The sequence below is a fragment of the Zea mays genome, chromosome 2, assembly GCF_902167145.1.
Source record: "Zea mays cultivar B73 chromosome 2, Zm-B73-REFERENCE-NAM-5.0, whole genome shotgun sequence".
In the NCBI taxonomy this organism is placed as follows: Eukaryota; Viridiplantae; Streptophyta; class Magnoliopsida; order Poales; family Poaceae; genus Zea; species Zea mays.
The window spans coordinates 242,761,369-242,787,112 of record NC_050097.1 but is presented as its reverse complement, the minus strand read 5'-3'; the positions used below and the strand labels follow the sequence as shown (position 1 = coordinate 242,787,112).

The window sequence follows — 25,744 nt, the reverse complement described above, 5'->3', positions numbered from 1 at the left end:
TGGATCTAGGTGTGATATGATGTCCCAACCCACAAACAGGAACATTATTAGGTGAGATGGGACCTAATAACATCATCGTACTGTCTATATTAGAGCACTTTATCTAAATTGTTTTCTCTTTATAACCATATCTCGAGATAGCATGGTTATATATATTTTTTTGACAGAGGGGATAACCCCTATTTCATTATGAAATAGAAAGAGACACAAATTCTTACAAGACCAAAGAGCCAACCAGATTTTAAAAGCCGACAAGACACACAACTATCAGCTACGACGAAACTAAACCTGAACGAACCAAACTACCAGAAGCAGCACAGAATCAGCACATAGCAGACCAAAGACAAAGATCGCAAGGATCAAACTAGAGTAGCACGAAACTAAACATCTTCAACCTCGATAAATCCCAAAGTTTTTCAGCAGCCTGAAGCTACCGAGGCAAGGGGGGATTACAGCAAACACAATGATGATGAACCAAAATAGCCAAACACAGCAGAATCTTCACTGGATCCGTCTGTCGATTGGCTTCCAACCACGAGTCTTGTTGTAGATCTCACACGCCATCCTTCTGATTTTGAGGCTTCCTTGTTCCACCAATTTTCTTTCCTTCTTTTTCTGACGGATAGCCCAAGTATCAAGCCAATAGCAACAGGAGAAAATCACATTAGTCGGATCATTAATTCTGTCAGTTCCAAAGCAACAATCATTGCGACTTCTCCAGATCGCCAAATGACAGCACCACAACCAAAAAGGACCAGGTTCTTTTCAGTTTTATTAAAACTATCAATCCAAGAGCCAAACATATCTCCACACTGTTGGGGATAAAAGTTAAGCCAAGAGCCGAGTAAACAATTCTCCAGGTAAATCTAGCAACTGAGCACTGAAAAACAGATGATCTATGGATTCTGAAAATCCACAAAAAGTGCAATCCAGATTGCCCTTCCAATTTTTCTTGAACAAGTTATCCTTGGTCAAAATCTTTTTATGTCTAACAAGCCACAAAAAGCTTTGATTTTATATGGGAGTCTATTCTTCCACAAGAAACTAGAAGACAAAGGAATCTGAGCACATTTGATTTTTTGTAGAAAGAATTGACAGAAAAACCTTTATTTCCCAGAAGCCAAACTAATTTATCATCCTCTTCAGAAATAGTAATATTATTACACTGTGTAATAAGGCGATTATATTCATCTTCCAAAGCACCATAGATCCTTCTCCTAAAATTCACAGCTCTAAAATCAGAAGAAAAGGCTTTTGCCACTGTGATATTTTTGTCATAAGCAATATCAAACAGACTAGGATATTTAGAAGACAGAGGTTCTAAATCACACCAAATATTGTGCCAAAAGCTAGTACTATTGCCATTGCCAATTTTTTTTTACAATATTTGTAAAAATTGTCTCGAGCATCCAGAACACCCTTCCAAAAGTGAGAATCACTTTGCCTTTTTTAATGAAATAATAGGCCTTCCTTTGACATATTTATGTCTGATAACAGTCTGCCAGAGCCCATTCGTATTTTCCAACTTCCAAATCCATTTAGGAAGAAGAGCCTCATTCATCCTGTTCAGATCCAAGACCCCAAGGCCACCCCAAGGCCACCTTGACCTCTCGGAGAGCAAACCATATTCTAATCAGCCAAATGATATTTTTTTTGTAATATGGCCACCTTGCCACAAAAGCCTTTTTCTGAAGAGATCCATACTCTTCAAAATATTCTTGGGGGCTTTATACATCGATAGCATGTATAAAGGGACATTGGTAAGACTGCTATTAATCAAAACTAACCGACCACCCAAACTAAGGAATTTTCCTTGCCAAGAACCCATTTTTTCAACTTTCTCTACTGTGGGTAACCACAAGGACTTGCACAACTTTTTGTTATCAATCGGAACCCCCAAATATTTCATAGGAAGACAATTATAAGGACATGTAAAAATGTCAGCATACCACATTTCCTTATCAACAACTTCACCTAAACAGAAAATTTCACTTTTATGAAAATTGATTTTGAGACCAGACATCTGTTCAAATAAGCAAAGAATAAACTTAAGATTTCTGGCTCCCTCCAGATCATCTTGGAGCAAAAAATGGTGTCATCGGCATATTGCAAACAACAACAACCATTAGGGATGATATGGGGAATGAGTCCCCTAATAATACCTTCATCTTTGGCTTTTTGAATCAAGCAAGCCAGCCCATCAGCAGCAATATTAAAAAGCAGGGGGGAGAAAGGATCACCTTGTCTGACACCTTTGTGAGTTGTAAAGTAGGGACCAACCCTGTCATTTGTCTTGATGGCCACTTTACCACCTCTAACAGTTCTCATAACCTAGTCACACCACTTGCCACCAAAGCCTTTTTTAGTCATCATATGATAAAGAAAGTTCCAATTGACTTTATCATATGCTTTCTCAAAATCCACTTTGAAAATCACCCCACTATGCTTCTTTTTTTCACCTCATGAATAATCTCATGTAGAGACACCACTCCATCCATGATGTATTTACCCTTGATAAAGCCATACTGAAAATCACTAATCACACTATTGATACAACTGGCCAATCGGTTGGTCAACACTTTGGTGATAATCTTATAGCACACATTAAGCAAGCAAATAGGTCTGAAAGCTTTAATATCAGTAGCATTAGGAACTTTGGGAATAAGAGTCACCATTCCAAAATTGAGTCTTTCAATATTGAGAGCACCAGCATGAAAATCTTGAAATAGGTTAAACAGGTCATTTTTAATTGTGTCCCAAAACTCCTGAAAAAATTAAGCTGGGATGCTATCAGGTCCAGGAGCTCTATTATGTTTCATAGAGAACACAACTTCTCTAATTTCCTCCATGTCAAACGGTCTGGTCAAGCAATCTCTGTCAATATCATCCAACATTTGCATATTCAAATGATTCAAAGAAATGCTAGATTCTTGAGAGGGACCAAACAGATTTTGGTAAAAGGAAGTCGCCAAATGGTTGATTTCATCATCATCTTGAGCAACTTTGTCTTCATGAGTAAGAGTCAAAATCTTAAGCTTCCTTCTCTTACACTTGGCTAAAAGATGAAAATACTTTGAATTCTCATCCCCATCCAGAATGAATTTATCACGAGCTCTCTGTTTGAGCTTAGTTCTCTCTTCATCAACTAATTTTTTGAGAGTCAACTCCAGGTCAAGTTTCTCCATCCTTTCATTTTTTGAAAGACCAACCACTTCACTGATATTGTCAAAGATGTCAATTTTAGCCAACAATTCTTTTTTCATTTTTTTGTAATGTCCTTCAACATTAATATTCCAGCCTTTGAGCATTTGTTTCAAACGTTTAATTTTTGTTTTCCAAATGTTAATACTACCTTTAGCCTTCACAGGAATAGACCAATTGTCTATCACTTTTTTGTGAAAATCTGGCCTATCCTTCCAACAAAACTCATACTTGAAAGCTCTACTGCCAATAGGGATAACATTCGTTTGGATACATAAAGGAACATGATCTGAAAAGGTGAAAGGGAAATGTGCCTTTGGGCCATTTCTAAGTATTTTGGTGATTGAGTGCCAACACAAGTGCTTAAATGTGATTCTATACCCATGGATGGACAAAGTGCAAATCAAGAGTAAAGGTATGTTTCTAAGCCTTAGTACATTGTTTTGAAGACTAATGTATTGTGTCTAAGTGCTTGAAACAGGAGAAATCAAGTCAGAGAAAAGTTGGCTGTGTACAGCCAAAAGGCTGTTCGGTCTGGAGCACCGGACTGTCCGGTGGTGCACCGGACAGTGTCCGGTGCGCCAGGCTGACTCGGCGTGAAGTGGCCGCTCTCGGGAATTCGCCGACGGCGTTCGGCTAAAATTCACCGGACTGTCCGGTGTGCACCGGACTGTCCGGTGAGCCAACGGTCGGCCGGGCCAACGGTCGGCCGCGGAATCCGCACGCGACACGTGGCCGAGCCAACGGTCGGAAGGGGGCACCGGACTGTCCGGTGCGCCAACGGCTCCCAGATCTGCAACGGTCGGCTGCGCCATTTTAGGAAGGAGATCGGGCACCGGACAGTGTCCGGTGTGCACCGGACTGTCCGGTGCGCCCGATGACAGAAGGCAAGATCAGCCTTCCAGAATTGCTCTCAACGGCTCCTAGCTGCCTTGGGGCTATAAAAGGGACCCCTAGGCGCATGGAGGAGAACACCAAGCAACCTTAGAGCATTCTTGATCATCCACACTCAGTCTTTGTGCATCCGTTTGTCATTCTCAGTGATTCGAGCTCCGTTCTAGTGAGAACTTTGAGATAGTCTTTTGAGCTCGATTCTTGGCCGTGTGCGTGCGCATTTTGCTGTGGATTTGTGTGTGTTGCTTCCCTCCCTTACTCCGTGCTTCTTTGTGAACTTTAAGTGTAAGGGCAAGAGACTCCAATTTGTGGAGATTCCTCGCAAGTGGGATAAAGATAAGCAAAGCAAAACACCGTGGTATTCAAGTGGGTCTTTGGACCGCTTGAGAGGGGTTGATTGCAACCCTCGTCCGTTGGGACGCCACAACGTGGAGTAGGCAAGCGTTGGTCTTGGCCGAACCACGGGATAACCACCGTGTCATCTCTGTGATTGATCTTTGTTGGTTATTGTATTTTGTTGAGGATTCCTATCTAGCCACTTGGCAACTATTGTGCTAACGATTAACCAAGCTTTGTGGCTTAAGTTTTCAAGTTTCACAGGATCACCTATTCAACCCCCCCTCTAGGTGCTCTCAATTGGTATCAAAGCCGTTCTCTTCAAGAAGAGGGACTAACCGCCCGAAGAGATGGATCCTAAGGGCAAGGGGATAGTGATCAACGATAAGGAGAAGGAGTCCTTCGTCAACGAGCCAAGGGATGACAAGTCCAATGACTCGGGCTCGGGCCACAAACGCAAAGATGGGAAGAAGAAGAAGACAAGACGTATCAAGGAGATTGTCTACTACGACAGCGATGAGTCGACTTCTTCCCAAAAGGACGACGACAACGACTACAGGAAGACGGTCAATTCGAACTTTTCATTTGATTATTCTCGTATTCCACATAGTTCGAATTCGCATTTGCTTTCCATTCCTCTTGGCAAACCTCCACACTTCGATGGGGAAGACTACGGATTTTGGAGTCACAAAATGCGTAGTCACTTATTCTCTCTCCATCCAAGCATATGGGAGATTGTAGAGAATGGAATGAAATTTGATAGCTCGGATAGCCCTATGCTTATAAATGAACAAATCCATAGAAATGCACAAGCTACTATTGTTCTATTAGCATCTTTGTGCAGGGAAGAGTACAATAAGGTGAGCGGCTTGGACAACGCCAAGCAGATATGGGACACCCTCAAAATCTCTCACGAGGGGAACGACATCACCATGCTCACTAAAATGGAGTTGGTGGAGGGCGAGCTTGGACGATTCGCAATGATAAGGGGAGAAGAGCCAACCCAAACTTACAACCGGCTCAAGACCCTTGTCAACAAAATAAGGAGCTACGGGAGCACTCGATGGACGGACCACGACGTCGTTCGCCTAATGCTAAGGTCCTTTACCGTTCTTGATCCTCATCTCGTAAACAATATTCGTGAGAATCCCAGGTACACGATGATGACGCCCGAGGAGGTACTCGGAAAATTCGTAAGCGGGCGAATGATGATCAAGGAGGCGAGATACGTCGACGACGCTCTAAACGGTCCAATCAATGAGCCTCAACCTCTTGCTCTCAAGGCAACAAGAAGCAAGGAAACGCTACCTAGCAAGGTGGCACAAATTGAGGCGGCCGGACTTAATGATGAAGAGATGGCTCTCATCATCAAGAGATTCAAGACGGCACTAAAAGGCCGCAAGGGGCAACCAAGCAAGACCAAGACAAAGGGAAAACGCTCATGCTTCAAATGTGGTAAGCTTGGTCATTTTATTGCTAACTGTCCCGACAATGATAGTGATCAGGATCAAGGGAACAAGAGGGAGAAGAAGAAGAACTATAGGAAGGCAAAGGGCGAGGCGCATCTAGGCAAGGAGTGGGACTCGGACTGCTCCTCTTCCGACTCCGACAATGAAGGACTCGCCGCCACCGCCTTCAACAAGTCATCCCTCTTCCCCAACGAGCATCACACATGCCTTATGGCAAGGGAGAAGAAGGTGAGTACTCAAGACTCCACTTATGCTTCTTCTAGTGATAATGAGTCTAGTGATGATGATGACATAGATTATTCATGCTTATTCAAGGGCTTAGATAGATCTAAGATAGAGAAAATTAATGAATTGATTGATGCCTTGAATGATAAGAATAGGCTTTTAGAAAAGCAAGAGGATTTGCTGTATGAAGAACATGACAAATTTGTAGAAGCACAAAAATCACTTGCATTAGAGATTAAGAGAAATGAAATGCTTTCTTTTGAACTATCTACTTGTCATGAAACCATTTCTACTTTAAAAGGTGTCAACAATGATTTAAATGCTAAATTAGAAGTAGCAAATAAATCTAATTCTTGTGTAGAACATGTTGTAATTTGTACTAGGTGTAAAGATTTTGACATTGATGCTTGTAGTGAACACCTAGTTTCAATTTCCAAGCTAAATGATGAGTTGGCTAGTCTTAATGCTCAACTTAAGACTAGCAAGAATGATTTCGATAAGCTAAAATTTGCAAGGGATGCCTACACGATTGGTAGACATCCCTCAATTAAGGATGGACTTGGCTTCAAGAGGGAAGCCAAGAACTTAACAAGCCATAAGGCTCCTATCTCCGCCAAGGAGAAAGGGAAGGCTCCTATGGCTAGTAGTACTAAAAGAAACCATGCTTTTATGTATCATGATAGGAGACAAACTAGAAATGCTTATAGGAGTTATAATGCTTATGATGATTTTGACTCTCATGTCATGTTTGCTTCTAGTTCTTCCTATATGCATGGTAGAAATATGTCTAGGAGAAATGCTATTCATCATGTGCCTAGAAAGAATATTATTCATGCTCCTAGGAAAGTAGTGAATGACCCTCTACAATTTATTGTGCTTTAAATGCTTCCTTTGCTATTTGTAGAAAGGATAGGAAAATTGTTGCCAGGAAGTTAGGGGCAAAATGCAAGGGAGACAAAACTTGCATTTGGGTCCGTAAGGATATTTGCACTAACCTTGTAGGACCCAACAAGAGTTGGGTACCTAAGTCCCAAGCCTAAATTTGCCTTGCAGGTTTATGCATCCGGGGGTTCAAGCTGGATTATCGACAGCGGATGCACAAACCATATGACGGGGGAGAAGAAGATGTTCACCTCCTACGTCAAGAACGAGGATTCCCAAGATTCAATTATATTCGGTGATGGGAATCAAGGCAAGGTAAAAGGGTTAGGTAAAATTGCAATTTCTAATGAGCACTCTATCTCTAATGTGTTTTTAGTAGAGTCTCTTGGATATAATTTGCTATCTGTTAGTCAATTATGCAATATGGGATATAACTGTCTATTCACAAATGTAGATGTGTCTGTCTTTAGAAGGTGTGATGGTTCACTAGCATTTAAGGGTGTACTAGACGGCAAGCTTTATTTAGTTGATTTTGCAAAAGAGGAGGCCGGTCTAGATGCATGCTTAATTGCTAAGACTGGCATGGGCTGGCTGTGGCATCGCCGCTTGGCGCATGTGGGGATGAAGAACCTTCACAAGCTTCTAAAGGGAGAACACGTGATAGGTCTAACCAATGTCTATTTCGAAAAAGATAGACCTTGTGCAGCTTGTCAAGCAGGTAAACAAATGGGAGGAGCACATCACAGCAAGAATGTGATGACCACGTCAAGACCTCTGGAGCTGCTGCATATGGACCTCTTCGGACCCGTCGCCTATCTAAGCATAGGAGGAAGTAAGTATGGTTTAGTTATTGTTGATGATTTTTCCCGCTTCACTTGGGTGTTCTTTTTGCAGGATAAGTCTGAAACCCAAGGGACCCTCAAGCGCTTCCTCAGGAGAGCTCAAAATGAGTTTGAGCTCAAGGTGAAGAAGATAAGGAGCGACAACGGGTCCGAATTCAAGAATCTTCAAGTGGAGGAGTTCCTTGAGGAGGAGGGGATCAAGCACGAGTTCTCCGCTCCCTACACACCTCAGCAAAATGGTGTGGTAGAGAGGAAGAACAGGACGCTCATAGATATGGCGAGGACTATGCTTGGAGAGTTCAAGACCCCCGAGTGCTTTTGGTCGGAAGCCGTGAACACGGCTTGCCACGCCATCAACAGGGTCTACCTTCACCGCCTCCTCAAGAAGACTTCATATGAGCTGCTGACTGGTAACAAACCCAATGTATCTTACTTTCGTGTATTTGGGAGCAGGTGCTACATTCTAGTGAAGAAGGGTAGAAATTCTAAATTTGCTCCCAAAGCTGTAGAAGGGTTTTTGTTAGGATATGACTCAAATACAAAGGCGTATAGAGTCTTCAACAAATCGTCGGGTTTGGTTGAAGTCTCTAGCGACGTTGTATTTGATGAGACTAATGGCTCTCCAAGAGAGCAAGTTGTTGATTGTGATGATGTAGATGAAGAAGATGTTCCGACGGCCGCTATACGAACCATGGCGATTGGAGAAGTGCGGCCACAGGAACAAGATGAACGAGATCAACCTTCTTCCTCAACAACGGTGCATCCCCCAACTAAAGACGATGAACAGGTTCATCAACAGGAGGCGTGTGATCAAGGGGGAGCACAAGATGATCATGTGATGGAGGAAGAAGCGCAACCGGCACCTCCAACCCAAGTTCGAGCGATGATTCAAAGGAATCATCCCGTCGATCAAATTCTGGGTGATATTAGCAAGGGAGTAACAACTCGATCTCGATTAGTTAATTTTTGTGAGCATTACTCCTTAGTCTCTTCTATTGAGCCTTTCAGGGTAGAGGAGGCCTTGCTAGATCCAGACTGGGTGGTGGCCATGCAGGAGGAGCTCAACAATTTCAAGCGCAATGAAGTTTGGACACTGGTACCTCGTCCCAAGCAAAACGTTGTGGGAACCAAGTGGGTATTCCGCAACAAACAGGACGAGCACGGGGTGGTGATGAGGAACAAGGCTCGACTTGTGGCAAAAGGTTATGCCCAAGTCGCAGGTTTGGACTTTGAGGAGACTTTTGCTCCTGTGGCTAGGCTAGAATCAATTCGTATCTTGCTAGCATATGCTGCTCACCATTCTTTCAGGTTGTACCAAATGGATGTGAAGAGCGCTTTCCTCAACGGGCCGATCAAAGAGGAGGTGTACGTAGAGCAACCCCCTGGCTTCGAGGATGAACGGTACCCCGACCACGTGTGTAAGCTCTCTAAGGCGCTCTATGGACTTAAGCAAGCCCCAAGAGCATGGTATGAATGCCTTAGAGACTTTCTAATTGTTAATGCTTTCAAGGTTGGGAAAGCCGATCCAACTCTCTTTACTAAGACATGTGATGGTGATCTGTTTGTGTGCCAAATTTATGTCGATGACATAATATTTGGTTCTACTAACCAAGAGTCTTGTAAAGAGTTTAGCAGGGTAATGACGCAGAAATTCAAGATGTCGATGATGGGCGAGTTGAACTACTTCCTTGGGTTCCAAGTGAAGCAACTCAAGGACGGTACCTTCATCTCCCAAACGAAGTACACGCAAGACTTGCTGAAGCGGTTTGGGATGAAGGACGCCAAGCCCGCAAAGACTCCGATGGGGACCGACGGACACACCGACCTCAACAAAGGAGGTAAGTCCGTTGATCAAAAAGCATACCGGTCAATGATAGGGTCTTTACTTTATTTATGTGCTAGTAGACCGGATATTATGCTTAGCGTATGCATGTGTGCTAGATTTCAATCCGATCCTAAGGAGTGTCACTTAGTGGCGGTGAAGCGAATTCTTAGATATTTGGTTGCTACGCCTTGCTTCGGGCTCTGGTATCCAAAGGGGTCTACCTTTGACTTGGTTGGATACTCAGATTCCGACTATGCTGGATGTAAGGTCGATAGGAAGAGTACATCAGGGACGTGCCAATTCTTAGGAAGGTCCCTAGTGTCGTGGAACTCTAAGAAACAAACTTCTGTTGCCCTATCCACCGCTGAGGCCGAGTATGTTGCCGCAGGACAGTGTTGCGCACAACTACTTTGGATGAGGCAAACCCTCAGGGACTTTGGCTACAATCTGAGCAAAGTCCCACTCCTATGTGACAATGAGAGTGCTATCCGCATGGCGGAAAATCCTGTTGAACACAGCCGCACAAAGCACATAGACATCCGGCATCACTTTTTGAGAGACCACCAGCAAAAGGGAGATATCGAAGTGTTTCATGTTAGCACCGAGAACCAGCTAGCCGATATCTTTACCAAGCCTCTAGATGAGAAGACCTTTTGCAGGTTGCGTAGTGAGCTAAATGTCTTAGATTCGCGGAACTTGGATTGAATTGTAGCATACATGTATTTATGCTTTTGATCATGTTCCTTTTTGCATTTTGTTGTTTAGTATGGTGCTTGATAGTCGCCTAGAGGGGGGGTGAATAGGGCGAAACTGAAATTTACAAATATAAACACAACTACAAGTCGGGTTAGTGTTAGAAATATAAACGAGTCCGCGAGAGAGGGCGCAAAACAAATCGCAAGCGAATAATGAAGTGAGACACACGGATTTGTTTTACCGAGGTTCGGTTCTCGCAAACCTACTCCCCGTTGAGGAGGCCACAAAGGCCGGGTCTCTTTCAACCCTTCCCTCTCTCAAACGGTCCCTCGGACCGAGTGAGCTTCTCTTCTCAAATCAAAGCCGGGAACAAAACTTCCCCGCAAGGGCCACCACACAATTGGTGCCTCTTGCCTTGATTACAATGGAGTTTTGATCTCAAGAACAAGTGAGAAAGAAAAGAAGCAATCCAAGCGTAAGAGCTCAAATGAACACGGCAAATCACTCTCACTAGTCACTAGGGCTTTGTGTGGAATTGGAGAGGATTTGATCTCTTTGTATGTGTCTAGAATTGAATGCCTAGCTCTTGTAAGTGGTTATGAAGTGGAAAACTTGGATGCAATGAATGGTGGGGTGGTTGGGGTATTTATAGCCCCAACCACCAAAAGTGGCCGTTGGGAGGCTGTCTGTTCGATGGCGCACCGGACAGTCCGGTGCACACCGGACAGTCCGGTGCCCCCTGCCACGTCATCACTGTCGTTGGATTCTGACCGTTGGAGCTTCTGACTTGTGGGCCCGCCTGGGTGTCCGGTGCACACCGGACAGGTACTGTTTGATGTCCGGTGTGCCAGCATGGGCGATTCTGACTCCTGCGCGCGCTGCGCGCGCATTAAATGCCGCTGCAGGTAGCCGTTGGCGCGAAGTAGCCGTTGCTCCGGAGTCGCACCGGACAGTCCGGTGCACACCGGACAGTCCGGTGAATTATAGTGGACTAGCCGTTGGAGTTTCCCGAAGCAGGCGAGTTCCTGAGGCCGACCTCTCTTGGCGCACCGGACACTGTCCGGTGTACACCGGACAGTCCGGTGAATTATAGCGGAGTCGCCTCTGGAAATTCCCGAAGGTGGCGAGTTTGAGCTGGAGTCCTCTGGTGCACCGGACACTGTCCGGTGATGCACCGGACACTGTCCGGTGTGCACCGGACAGTCCGGTGCTCCCAGACCAGAGGGCCTTCGGTTCCTACTTAGCTCCATTGTTGAATCCAAAACTTGGTCTTTTTATTGGCTGAGTGTAAACCTTTTTCACCTGTGTAATCTATACACTCGGGCAAACTTAGTTAGTCCAAATGTTTGTGTTGGGCAATTCAACCACCAAAATTACATAGGAACTAGGTGTAAGCCTAATTCCCTTTCAATCTCCCCCTTTTTGGTGATTGATGCCAACACAAACCAAAGCAAATATAGAAGTGCATAATTGAACTAGTTTGCATAATGTAAGTGCAAAGGTTGCTTGGAATTGAGCCAATATAAATACTTATAAGATATGAATGGATTGTTTCTTTCTATATAACATTTTGGACCACGCTTGCACCACATGTTTTGTTTTTGCAAAATTCTTTTGTAAATTCTTTTCAAAGTTCTTTTGCAAATAGTCAAAGGTAATGAATATGATTTTGCAAAGCATTTTTCAAGTTTTGAAATTTTCTCCCCTGTTTCAAATGCTTCTCGTTTGACTAAACAAAACTCCCCCTAAAAGAGATCCTCCTCTTAGTGTTCAAGAGGGTTTTGATATATCATTTTAAAATACTATTTTCTCCCCCTTTTGAACACAATAGGAAAACCAATTGAAAATATTCAACACTAAGTTTTTGAAATTTGTGGTGGTGCGGTCCTTTTGCTTTGGGCTTAGTTCTCCCCCTTTTTGGCATGAATCGCCAAAAACGGAGTCATTAGAGCCCTCGAAGTACTATCTTCCCCTTTGGTCATAAGTAAAAGAGTTAAGATTATACCAAGGACGAAGTCCGGTCCTTTTGCTTGGGGCTTTTACTCTCTCCCCCAAAGACAAGGTCCTTTTCTTGGAGCGATGGCGAAGGATGAGTTTCGGAGTGGAAGCCTTTGTCTTCGCCGAAGACTCCAATTCCCTTTTAATACACCTATGACTTGGTTTGAAATAAACTTGAAAGCACATTAGTCATAGCATATGAAAGAGACATGAGCAAAGGTATATTTATGAGCTATGTGTGCAATCTAGCAAAAGAAGTTGCGAGAATCAAGAATATTGAGCTCATGCCTAAGTTTGGTAAAAGTTTGTTCATCAAGAGGCTTGGTAAAGATATCGGCTAATTGATCTTTAGTGTTAATGTAAGAAATCTCGATATCCCCCTTTTGTTGGTGATCCCTAAGAAAATGATACCGAATGGCTATGTGCTTAGTGCGGCTATGCTCGACGGGATTGTCGGCCATTTTGATTGCACTCTCATTATCACATAGCAAAGGGACTTTGGTTAATTTGTAACCATAGTCCCGCAGGGTTTGCCTCATCCAAAGCAATTGCGCGCAACAATGACCTGCGGCAATGTACTCGGCTTCGGCGGTGGAAAGAGCAACCGAATTTTGCTTCTTTGAAGCCCAAGACACCAAGGATCTTCCCAAGAACTGGCAAGTCCCCGATGTGCTCTTCCTATTGATTTTGCACCCTGCCCAATCGGCATCCGAATATCCAATCAAATCAAATGTGGATCCCCTAGGATACCAAAGCCCAAACTTAGGAGTATAAGCCAAATATCTCAAGATTCGTTTCACGGCCGTAAGGTGAGCTTCCTTAGGGTCGGCTTGGAATCTTGCACACATGCAAACAGAAAGCATAATATCCGGTCGAGATGCACATAAATAGAGTAAGGAACCTATCATCGACCGGTATACCTTTTGATCCACGGACTTACCTCCCGTGTCGAGGTCGAGATGCCCATTGGTTCCCATGGGTGTTTTGATGGGCTTGGCATCCTTCATTCCAAATTTGCAAAGAATGTCTTGAGTATACTTGGTTTGGCTAATGAAGGTGCCCTCTTGGAGTTGCTTGACTTGAAATCCTAGAAAATACTTCAACTCCCCCATCATAGACATCTCGAATTTCTTTGTCATGATCCTACTAAATTCTTCACATGTAGATTCGTTAGTAGACCCAAATATAATATCATCAACATAAATTTGGCATACGAACAAATCATTGTCAAGAGTTTTAGTGAACAAAGTAGGATCGGCCTTGCCGACTTTGAAGCCATTTGCAATAAGAAAATCTCTAAGGCATTCATACCACGCTCTTGGGGCTTGCTTGAGCCCATAAAGCGCCTTAGAGAGCCGATAGACATGGTTAGGATACTCACTGTCTTCAAAGCCGGGAGGTTGCTCAACATAGACCTCTTCCTTGATTGGTCCGTTGAGGAAGGCACTTTTCACGTCCATTTGATAAAGCTTAAAGCCATGGTAAGTAGCATAGGCCAATAATATGCGAATTGACTCAAGCCTAGCTACGGGTGCATAGGTTTCACCGAAATCCAAACCTTCGACTTGTGAATACCCTTTGGCTACGAGTCGAGCTTTGTTCCTTGTCACCACACCATGCTCGTCTTGCTTGTTGCGGAAGACCCATTTGGTTCCTACAACATTTTGGTTAGGACGTGGAACTAAGTGCCATACCTCGTTCCTTGTGAAATTGTTGAGCTCCTCTTGCATCGCCACTACCCAATCCGAATCTTGAAGTGCTTCCTCCACCCTGTGTGGCTCAATAGAGGAAACAAAAGAGTAATGTTCACAAAAATGTGCAACACGAGATCGAGTGGTTACCCCCTTATGAATGTCGCCGAGGATGGTGTCGACGGGGTGATCTCGTTGGATTGCTTGGTGGACTCTTGGGTGTGGCGGCCTTTGCTCTTCATCCTCCTTGTCTTGATCAGTTGCATCTCCCCCTTGATCATTGTCGTCATCCTGAGGTGGCTCATTTGCTTGATCTTCTACTTCATCAACTTGAGCTTCATCCTCATTTTGAGTTGGTGGAGATGCTTGCATGGAGGAGGATGGTTGATCTTGTGCATTTGGAGGCTCTTCAGATTCCTTAGGACACACATCCCCAATGGACATATTCCTTAGCGCGATGCACGGAGCCTCTTCATTTCCTATCTCATCAAGATCAACTTCCTCTACTTGAGAGCCGTTAGTTTCATCAAACACAACGTCACATGAGACTTCAACTAGTCCAGTGGACTTGTTAAAGACCCTATATGCCCTTGTGTTTGAGTCATAACCAAGTAAAAAGCCTTCTACAGTTTTAGGAGCAAATTTAGATTTTCTACCTCTTTTAACAAGAATAAAGCATTTGCTACCAAAAACTCTAAAGTATGAAATGTTGGGCTTTTTACCGGTTAGGAGTTCATATGATGTCTTCTTGAGGATTCGGTGAAGATATAACCGGTTGATGGCGTAGCAGGCGGTGTTGACCGCTTCGGCCCAAAACCAGTCCGGTGTCTTGTACTCATCAAGCATGGTTCTTGCCATGTCCAATAGAGTTCGATTTTTCCTCTCCACTACACCATTTTGTTGAGGGGTGTAGGGAGAAGAGAACTCATGCTTGATGCCTTCCTCCTCAAGAAAGCCTTCAATTTGTGAGTTCTTGAACTCCGTCCCGTTGTCGCTTCTTATTTTCTTGATCCTTAAGCCGAACTCATTTTGAGCCCGTCTCAAGAATCCCTTTAAGGTCTCTTGGGTTTGAGATTTTTCCTGTAAAAAGAACACCCAAGTGAAGCGAGAATAATCATCCACTATTACAAGACAATACTTACTCTCGCCGATGCTTATGTAAGCAATCGGGCCGAATAGATCTATGTGGAGTAGCTCAAGCGGCCTGTCGGTCGTCATGATGTTCTTGTGTGGATGATGGGCTCCAACTTGCTTTCCCGCCTGGCATGCGCTACAAACCCTGTCTTTCTCAAAATGAACATTTGTTAATCCTAAAATGTGTTCTCCCTTTAGAAGCTTCTGAAGATTCTTCATCCCAACATGGGCTAGTCGGCGGTGCCAGAGCCAACCCATGTTAGTCTTAGTAATTAAGCAAGTGTCGAGTTCAGCTCTATCAAAATCTACCAAGTATAGCTGACCCTCTAACACTCCCTTAAATGCTATTGAATCATCACTTCTTCTAAAGACAGTGACACCTACATCAGTGAATAGACAGTTGTAGCCCATTTGACATAATTGAGAAACAGAAAGCAAGTTGTAATCTAATGAATCAACAAGAAAAACCTTGGAAATAGAATGGTCAGGAGATATAGCAATTTTACCAAGACCTTTGACCAAACCTTGATTTCCATCCCCGAATGTGATAGCTCGTTGGGGATCTTGGTTTTTCTCATATGAGGAGAACATCCTTTTCTCCCCTGTCATGTGGTTTGTGCACCCGCTGTCGAGTATCCAACTTGAGCCCCTGGATGCATAAACCTACAAAACAAATTTAGTTCTTGACTTTAGGTACCCAAACCATTTTGGGTCCTTTGGCATTAGAAACAAGAACTTTGGGTACCCAAACACAAGTCTTGGAGCCCTTGTGTTTGCCCCCAACAAACTTGGCAACGACCTTGCCGGATTTGTTAGTCAAAACATAGGATGCATCAAAAGTTTTAAATGAAATAGCATGATCATTTGATGCATTAGGAGTTTTCTTTCTAGGCAACTTAGCACGGGTTGATTGCCTAGAACTAGATGTCTCACCCTTATACATAAAAGCATGATTAGGGCCAGAGTGAGACTTCCTAGAATGAATTTTCCTAATTTTGTCCTCGGGATAACCGGCAGGGTACAAAATGTAACCCTCGTTATCCTGAGGCATGGGAGCCTTGCCTTTAACAAAGTTAGACAAATTTTTAGGAGGGGCATTAAGTTTGACATTGTCTCCCCTTTGGAAGCCAATGCCATCCTTAATGCCAGGGCGTCTCCCATTATAAAGCATGCTACGAGCAAATTTAAATTTCTCATTTTCTAAGTTGTGCTCGGCAATTTTAGCATCTAGTTTAGCTATATGATCGTTTTGTTGCTTAATTAAAATCATGTGATCATGAATAGCATCAACATTAATATCTCTACATCTAGTACAAATAGTAACATGCTCAATGGTAGATGTAGAGGGTTTGCACGAATTAAGTTCAACGATCTTAGCATGTAATAGATCATTTTTATCTCTAAGATCGGAAATAGTAGTATTGCAAACATCAAAATCTTTAGCCTTAGCAAGCAATTTTTCATTTTCATTTCTAAGGCTAGCAAGAGAAATGTTCAATTCTTCAATCATAGCAAGCAAATCATCATTATTATCTTTAGAATTGGGAATTGAAACATTACAAACATGTGAATCAACCTTAGCATTTAAACTAGCATTTTCATGTCTAAGGTTGTCAATCATCTCACGGCAAGTGCTTAGCTCACTAGATAATTTTTCACATTTCTCTATCTCAAGAGCATAAGCCTTTTTAACCTTAACATGTTTCTTGTTTTCTTTAATTAGACAATCCTCTTGAGAATCCAAAAGATCATCCTTTTCATGAATAGCACTGACTAATTCATTTAATTTTTCCTTTTGAGCTATGTTAAGGTTGGCAAAAAGGGAACGCAAACTATCCTCCTCATTACTAGCATTATCATCACTAGAAGATTCATATTTAGTGGAGGAGTTAGATTTAACCTTTTTCTTTTTGCTGTCCTTTGCCATGAGGCACTTGTGGCCGACGTTGGGGAAGAGAAGTCCCTTGGTGACGGCGATGTTGGCGGCGTCCTCGTCATCGGAGGAGTCGCTTGAGCTTTCGTCGGAATCCCATTCCCGACAAACATAGGCATCGCCGCCCTTCTTCTTGTAGTACCTCTTCTTCTCCTTTCTTCTCCCCTTCTTGTCGTCGCCTCGGTCACTGTCACTGGATATAGGACATTTAGCAATAAAATGACCGGGCTTACCACATTTGTAGCAAACCTTCTTGGAGCGGGACTTGTAGTCTTTCCCCCTCCTTTGCTTGAGGATTTGGCGGAAGCTCTTGATGACGAGCGCCATTTCCTCATTGTCGAGCTTGGAGGCGTCTATTGGTTGTCGACTTGGTGTAGCCTCCTCCTTCTTTTCTTCCGTCGCCTTGAATGCGACGGGTTGAGCTTCGGATGTGGTGGGTTCGTCAAGCTCGTTGATCTTTCTCGAGCCTTCGATCATGCACTCAAAACTTACAAAATTCCCGATAACTTCCTCGGGGGTCATTTTAGTATATCTAGGATTACCACGGATTAATTGAACTTGAGTAGGGTTAAGGAAAATAAGAGATCTTAGAATAACCTTAACCATCTCGTGGTCATCCCATTTTACACTCCCGAGGTTGCGCACTTGATTCACCAAGGTCTTGAGCCGGTTGTACATGTGTTGTGGCTCCTCCCCTTTGCGAAGCCGGAACCGACCGAGCTCCCCCTCGATCGTTTCCCGCTTGGTGATCTTGGTGAGCTCGTCTCCCTCGTGTGCGGTTTTGAGCACATCCCAAATCTCCTTGGCGCTCTTCAACCCTTGTACTTTGTTATACTCCTCTCTACTTAGAGAGGCGAGGAGTATTGTTGTTGCTTGAGAGTTGAAGTGCTCGATTTGGGCCACCTCATCCTCATTATAGTTCTCATCCCCTACCGACGGTACCTGTGCACCAAACTCAACAACATCCCATATACTTTTGTGGAGCGAGGTTAGATGAAATCGCATTAAATCGCTCCACCTAGCGTAATCTTCATCATCAAAAGTCGGTGGTTTGCCTAATGGGACGGAAAGTAAAGGTGTATGTTTGGAAATGCGAGGGTAGTGTAGGGGGATCTTACTATACTTCTTGCGCTCTTGGCGCTTAGAAGTGACCGAGGGCGCATCGGAGTCGGAGGTCGATGTTGATGAAGTGTCGGTCTCGTAGTAGACCACCTTCCTCATCCTTTTGTGCTTGTCCCCTCTCCGATGCGGCTTGTGAGAAGAAGACTTTTCCTTCTTCTCTTTGTGGTGAGAGGAGGAAGACTTTTTCTCCTTCCGTTTGGAGGAGTCCTTCTTCTTCTCCTTCCTCTTGGTGCGGGACTCTTCCGATGAAGTGCTCCCATGGCTTGTAGTGGGCTTTTCGCCGGTCTCCATCTCCTTCTTGGCGTGATCTCCCGACATCACTTCGAGCGGTTAGGCTCTAATGAAGCACCGGGATCTGATACCAATTGATAGTCGCCTGGAGGGGGGTGAATAGGGCGAAACTGAAATTTACAAATATAAACACAACTACAAGCTGGGTTAGTGTTAGAAATATAAACGAGTCCGCGAGAGAGGGCGCAAAACAAATCGCAAGCGAATAATGAAGTGAGACACACGGATTTGTTTTACCGAGGTTCGGTTCTCGCAAACCTACTCCCCGTTGAGGAGGCCACAAAGGCCGGGTCTCTTTCAACCCTTCCCTCTCTCAAACGGTCCCTCGGACCGAGTGAGCTTCTCTTCTCAAATCAAAGCCGGGAACAAAACTTCCCCGCAAGGGCCACCACACAATTGGTGCCTCTTGCCTTGATTACAATGGAGTTTTGATCTCAAGAACAAGTGAGAAAGAAAAGAAGCAATCCAAGCGTAAGAGCTCAAATGAACACGACAAATCACTCTCACTAGTCACTAGGGCTTTGTGTGGAATTGGAGAGGATTTGATCTCTTTGTATGTGTCTAGAATTGAATGCCTAGCTCTTGTAAGTGGTTGTGAAGTGGAAAACTTGGATGCAATGAATGGTGGGGTGGTTGGGGTATTTATAGCCCCAACCACCAAAAGTGGCCGTTGGGAGGCTGTCTGTTCGATGGCGCACCGGACAGTCCGGTGCACACCGGACAGTCCGGTGCCCCCTGCCACGTCATCACTGCCGTTGGATTCTGACCGTTGGAGCTTCTGACTTGTGGGCCCGCCTGGGTGTCCGGTGCACACCGGACAGGTACTGTTTGATGTCCGGTGTGCCAGCATGGGCGATTCTGACTCCTGCGCGCGCTGCGCGCGCATTAAATGCCGCTGCAGGTAGCCGTTGGCGCGAAGTAGCCGTTGCTCCGGAGTCGCACCGGACAGTCCGGTGCACACCGGACAGTCCGGTGAATTATAGCGGAGTCGCCTCTGGAAATTCCCGAAGGTGGCGAGTTTGAGCTGGAGTCCTCTGGTGCACCGGACACTGTCCGGTGATGCACCGGACACTGTCCGGTGTGCACCGGACAGTCCGGTGCTCCCAGACCAGAGGGCCTTCGGTTCCTACTTAGCTCCATTGTTGAATCCAAAACTTGGTCTTTTTATTAGCTGAGTGTAAACCTTTTTCACCTGTGTAATCTATACACTCGGGCAAACTTAGTTAGTCCAAATGTTTGTGTTGGGCAATTCAACCACCAAAATTACATAGGAACTAGGTGTAAGCCTAATTCCCTTTCAGTGCTCAAGTTGTAAAAACACTCCCTGGACCTCACAAGTCCGTTGCAAAGTGATGCACAGTTTTAGGGGGGAGATGTGTTACAACTTGACCCTTTGAGACTAACTATATGCTTGAGTTTGCTTGTTTTAGCCTCGAAGGAGAATTAAAAGGGAAAAGGTGGACTTGGACCATGCAAGACTTCCACTGCACTCCGATGAAAAGAGTAACTTTTCCAAGTTTATCTTTTAACTCTTATTGCCTATTTGCTCTTAATTGAAGATTTTGGTGAGGCAATGGGGTTAAGGGGCCAAGATTGATCTCGTTTTGGTGCTTGATGCCAAAGGGGGAGAAAATAAAGGCCAAAGCAATAGATGGATCAGCTACCACTTGAGAAATTTTGAAAATAGTAGAATAGAGCTTTTGGTTTGTCAAAACTCTTGCATTGTCTCTTTTGACAGAATAGAGCTTCTGCATTGTCTCTTTTGTCAAAAGTTGGCCTCTTGTGGGGAGAAGTGTTGATTATGGGAAATAGGGGGAGTTTTTGAAATCTTTGATCAATCTCTTTTGGAATGACTCTCTTTATGCTTCAACATGTGTGTTTGACTTAAAGATAGAGATTTGAGTTTGATCTGCAAAAACAAACCAAGTGGTGGCAAAGGATGATCCATATATGCCAAAAATTGAATCAAAATAAATTTGAGTTTTATTTGAAGTGATATTGCACTTGTTCTAGTTGCTTTATGTTGTGTTGGCATAAATCACCAAAAAGGGGGAGATTGAAAGGGAAATGTGCCTTTGGGCCATTTCTAAGTATTTTGGTGATTGAGTGCCAACACAAGTGCTTAAATGTGAATCTATACCCATGGATGGACAAAGTGCAAATCAAGAGTAAAGGTATGTTTCTAAGCCTTAGTACATTGTTTTGAAGACTAATGTATTGTGTCTAAGTGCTTGAAACAGGAGAAATCAAGTCAGAGAAAAGTTGGCTGTGTACAGCCAAAAGGCTGTTCGGTCTGGAGCACCGGACTGTCCGGTGGTGCACCGGACAGTGTCCGGTGGTGCACCGGACAGTGTCCGGTGGTGCACCGGACAGTGTCCGGTGCGCCAGGCTGACTCGGCGTGAAGTGGCCGCTCTCGGGAATTCGCCGACGGCGTTCGGCTAAAATTCACCGGACTGTCCGGTGAGCCAACGGTCGGCCGCGGAATCCGCGCGCGACACGTGGCCGAGCCAACGGTCGGAAGGGGGCACCGGACTGTCCGGTGTGCACCGGACATGTCCGGTGCGCCAACGGCTCCCAGATCTGCAACGGTCGGCTGCGCCATTTTAGGAAGGAGATCGGGCACCGGACAGTGTCCGGTGTGCACCGGACTGTCCGGTGCGCCCGATGACAGAAGGCAAGATCAGCCTTCCAGAATTGCTCTCAACGGCTCCTAGCTGCCTTGGGGCTATAAAAGGGACCCCTAGGCGCATGGAGGAGAACACCAAGCAACCTTAGAGCATTCTTGATCATCCACACTCAGTCTTTGCGCATCCGTTTGTCATTCTCAGTGATTCGAGCTCCGTTCTAGTGAGAACTTTGAGATAGTCTTTTGAGCTTGATTCTTGGCCGTGTGCGTGCGCATTTTGATGTGGATTTGTGTGTGTTGCTTCCCTCCCTTACTCCGTGCTTCTTTGTGAACTTTAAGTGTAAGGGCGAGAGACTCTAATTTGTGGAGATTCCTCGCAAGTGGGATAAAGATAAGCAAAGCAAAACACTGTGGTATTTAAGTGGGTCTTTGGACCGCTTGAGAGGGGTTGATTGCAACCCTCGTCCGTTGGGACGCCACAACGTGGAGTAGGCGAGCGTTGGTCTTGGCCGAACCACGGGATAACCACTGTGTCATCTCTGTGATTGATCTTTGTTGGTTATTGTATTTTGTTGAGGATTCCTATCTAGCCACTTGGCAACTATTGTGCTAACGATTAACCAAGCTTTGTGGCTTAAGTTTTCAAGTTTCACAGGATCACCTATTCACCCCCCCCCTCTAGGTGCTCTCAAAAGGATCTACTCAAACCACGCACATTGATATTATTATAAGCAAGATCCCACTCAGGACTAGCCAAAAACCGATCCAACTTTTCAAAAGTGGGGTCAATCCGATTATTAGACCAAGTGAACAACCTATTGTTCAAGTCAAACTCCACAAGCCCATTTTGCTCAATGATACTGTTAAAAAGGAAGCTCCACTTATTAACACCTCCAGGTTTGTTTTTCTCTTCCGCTTTTCTTATAATATTAAAATCACCTCCCACGAGCAAAGGAGCACGACTTCTCGAGCAAAAAGACGAGAGTTCACACAGGAATCTGCATTTATTCTCCTTCTGAGCAGCACCATACACATTAACAAAGTTTCAGATGATATTTTTTCTCTATGAAAAATCAAGGTGTGAATCATAAATTCACCAATCTCATTTTCTCTCACATCAAATACATCAGTATTAAAACCCACTAACAAACCACCAGATCTACCATTAGGCGGGGCAGAAAACCAGGCAAACGGTTTACTACCAGCCAGCGAAGTCAACCAAGACTCACTGAAATGACTCCTTTGAGTTTCTTGCAAACCAATAAAGTCGATTTTCTCATCTCTAATGAGTTCTTTCAGAAACTGGACCTTAGAACCAATCCCTAAACCCTGACAATTCCAAATGAGGCCTATCATCAGTAGGGGTCTGGGGGAGATAAAACTTCTCTGCTTCCCTCTTTTTATTAGGTGTATACCTAAATTTAGGGGAAGCTTTTTTTTGCTGATTCTTTCGATGTTTAATTTTTCTCCCTTTTCTCAGGACCATAACATCCAACAGATCATATTCAATCTCTTTCTCAGAATCAGCATGGACACTACTGTCCACTTCATTTAAATCATCAACAATGGGCTCCTCAGTTTTTTTAATTCCACATGATTGAATAGCAAGAATTTTTCTGGACATTTCTAAGTCTCTTATCAAGTCAAGATTAGCCATAACCGTGGATTCAGAAGAACCCAAACAAACTCCTAGTTTATTAGAAATATCACACAAATCCTCATTACTAGCATTAAGTAAAGAGAAGGGATTGTTGGACATACATTTGTTGAGGAAGGCGGCCTTAGCTTCAGCTCTGAAAATAGCCTTGTCTACCACCTTAATATCTTCGTTCTTCTCCAATCTTGAGCTTTTTTATGCCTTCAGTAGTAGACATCTGAATCTCGCTTGATTTTTTACCCACCAGATCCTGCTTTTCATCTTTAGTCGAGGGAATCGAGATCACCTCACCCACTTTAGCTTGGAAGTCAGTCTGCATTTCTTCCATATCTTTTGCAAATTCTTCTAACTCTTGAGAACTCAACAGGTCATCTTCATTGGGATCAAAATCCACTTTCTCATCACTAAGATCTTCCAATCTCAGCCCATCACCTGGTTTGTCTTTAGAACTATCTATGAAAACTTCAGATTTTTTAAAGGATTCTTTGCCTTGAGAGGAGGTCTCACCCACCCTAAAATTAGGCAATGGGTCTTCATCACCAATTTCATCTTCATTTCTGGGTTTTTTCCCAGATTTGTCAAACATCGGATCATTAATCCCATGGATATCAACAGAAGCTCTTTTACCCAGATTAATTGTCTCATCGTTCCATCCTTCATCACTGATGGATTCAATTCTAAAGTAGATGTCATATAAAAAAGGTTTCACAACCACTTCAACAACTGGCGGGATCATAGCAACACTCTTAATGTGGACTTTAAATCTTACAATATCTTCATAATCCAAAGACATAAGATCAACTTCCTCAACAGCACCAATCATGGAACCAGTTTCACAAATTGATTGGTAATTTTGTAATTCTTCAGGGACATTCTCAGCAACTATCCATGCCGTATGCAACCTAGATTTAGGTTTGGCATGAGAGCTCCACGGGACAACTGCGATCTTAGCACCAGACATCTTCATCTTCAGTTCAGGAAAACTCATCATCTCATCAAGACGTTCTTGAGAGGGAAATTGCATTAAAAAACTAGAGTGGCATTTGGTAGCTTTCCATGTTTTACCCCAAGGAAAATGGAAACCAAAGTCTTTCGCCAGATCCTCAGCAGACACTAAACCCTCAATCACTTTAACCAATCCAATGAAAACCCTCTTTGGTTTTTTGGAAATAGGTTTAGCGAAGTGAGAGAGATAAAACCCCAGACCATCAGCTGCCATACCTACTATGGGCATATTAGGTTTACTCTGCTTTGGTAGCACACATCTAGCTGTAACATGAGTATCCTTACGGCAAATATCGCACCATAAAGCATTGAAACAATTTCTAGCATGATGCCCTTCAACTCCGCATTTTTGGCAAAAAGCGGGACGAGCAAGATCAAGTTCTTTCTTCAAAGAAGTAGGAGACAAGATGTGATCACCAGATTGAGTGCCATCACCCGAGGAAGAAGACATCAATCCCTCTTGGGGGTCAGCTTTTCCCATCTGCGGTTTCAATCTCCAGCTAAGATTGCGATTCCGATTCCAAGATTGGGAACCTTGGGCATAATCTTTCTGTCCCCAGCGATCCCAAGAGGGATTGGGGATGTTCTTGTTTTTCGGATCCATCCCGCCAAGATTCTTGCTATTGCGGACAACACCCGACCCCAACCGAGGCCACTCTTCTTCAGGCACCGGGGGGCGAAAGGAAGTTACGCACCAACCTCCATGGAAATCAGATCGAGAGGAGACAGGGAGCGACCAAAGACACGAGAGGAAAGCGGCGCAGTGGGGGAAAGAGTGCGAACCCACAAAGTCGGGAGCAAACCCTAACCTGGACTTGGAGACCGCATCGTCAGAGGTCGCGACAGGGAGAAGAATCTGCGGTGAATGGATTAGGGTTGAAGCAAGTGGTGAAATACCCTGGCTCCATCCAGTCCAAGAAACCGGAGAGGCGAAAGGAGCAGGCGTGCGGTTACCTTGGGCCGCACAGCCAACAGTAGACGGCAGCCCACCGAGTCCATTACGCGCACCACCAGGACCATGCGCGACAGGAGCGGGGGCACACGGAGAAGAAGGCGCCTCGGCCTAGGGTGCTTTTCGCCTTTTCTTTTTTGCCATCGGCACGATAGTCGCTTGGCATCGCATGGTTATATATATGGTTAATAATTTACTGCGCGCAAAGTTCTAGACCATGTGGAAGCCACACTATTGCTAGGTTTGCAGCAAATGCACCTCTCAGGCAACACTATTTTTCCAAGGAATTCTCATTTCTCAGAAGAGAAAATAAACTAATTTCCGTTAGTAAATGGAAATCACTTGAAAAAATAGGGTTGCCAAATTAGCTCTAATAATGCAAAATCTATAGGTTTAGCTTAAATTTCACCATATATACATGCATCCCTCTCAATTTTTTATTCTAGCTTCACCACTGATGGCAAGAGCTACCATTGTAATATAAAGTTTGGCTTTATTCACAATAACACAAATGCTCTAGACATGGTAATATAAAGTTTGGCTTTATTCACAATAACATTGATGGCAAGAGCTACCATTGTAATATAAAGTTTGGCTTTATTCACAATAACACTGATGGCAAGAGCTACCATTGTAATACAAATGCTCTAGACATGGTAACTATTGGGAATAGAAAGTACCACCAATTAAGTGCAAAGATACACAATAACACAAGCTAAACGACTAGGGAGCTACCATCACTTAGCTGCACAAACTAGCACAAGGGAGCACAATATATGAATGACTAAATACAAGCTTGTGTTATATATTACCGTATACATAAACCAATAGGAAGGTGATAACAAGTTGACACGATGATTTTGACCCTAAGATTTGATGGTTTGTAATTATATTAAAGGTAAGGTCGTGGATCCTCTTTCTAATGGTGAACGCAAGCTATACTATCCACACAAAAAGTGCTCCA

The 25,744-nt window shown here is 44.0% G+C and overlaps 1 protein-coding gene and 1 long non-coding RNA gene across 2 annotated transcripts; both read right to left on the bottom strand.

Annotated features, from left to right (window-relative positions):
* Positions 1-340: 340 nt before the first annotated feature.
* On the bottom strand, positions 341-24,907 carry LOC111590839 (uncharacterized). The gene is made up of 2 exons (XR_002749998.1): positions 24,638-24,907; positions 341-615 (listed from the first exon to the last, which is right to left on the bottom strand). It is a non-coding gene; the product is annotated as an uncharacterized lncRNA (long non-coding RNA).
* Positions 21,864-24,737, bottom strand: LOC103648283 (uncharacterized). Its single transcript, XM_020549406.3, has one exon. It carries the CDS (start codon positions 24,430-24,432, stop codon positions 22,984-22,986), a length of 1,449 nt encoding a protein of 482 aa, XP_020404995.1. The 5' UTR covers positions 24,433-24,737; the 3' UTR covers positions 21,864-22,983.
* Positions 24,908-25,744: the final 837 nt, after the last annotated feature.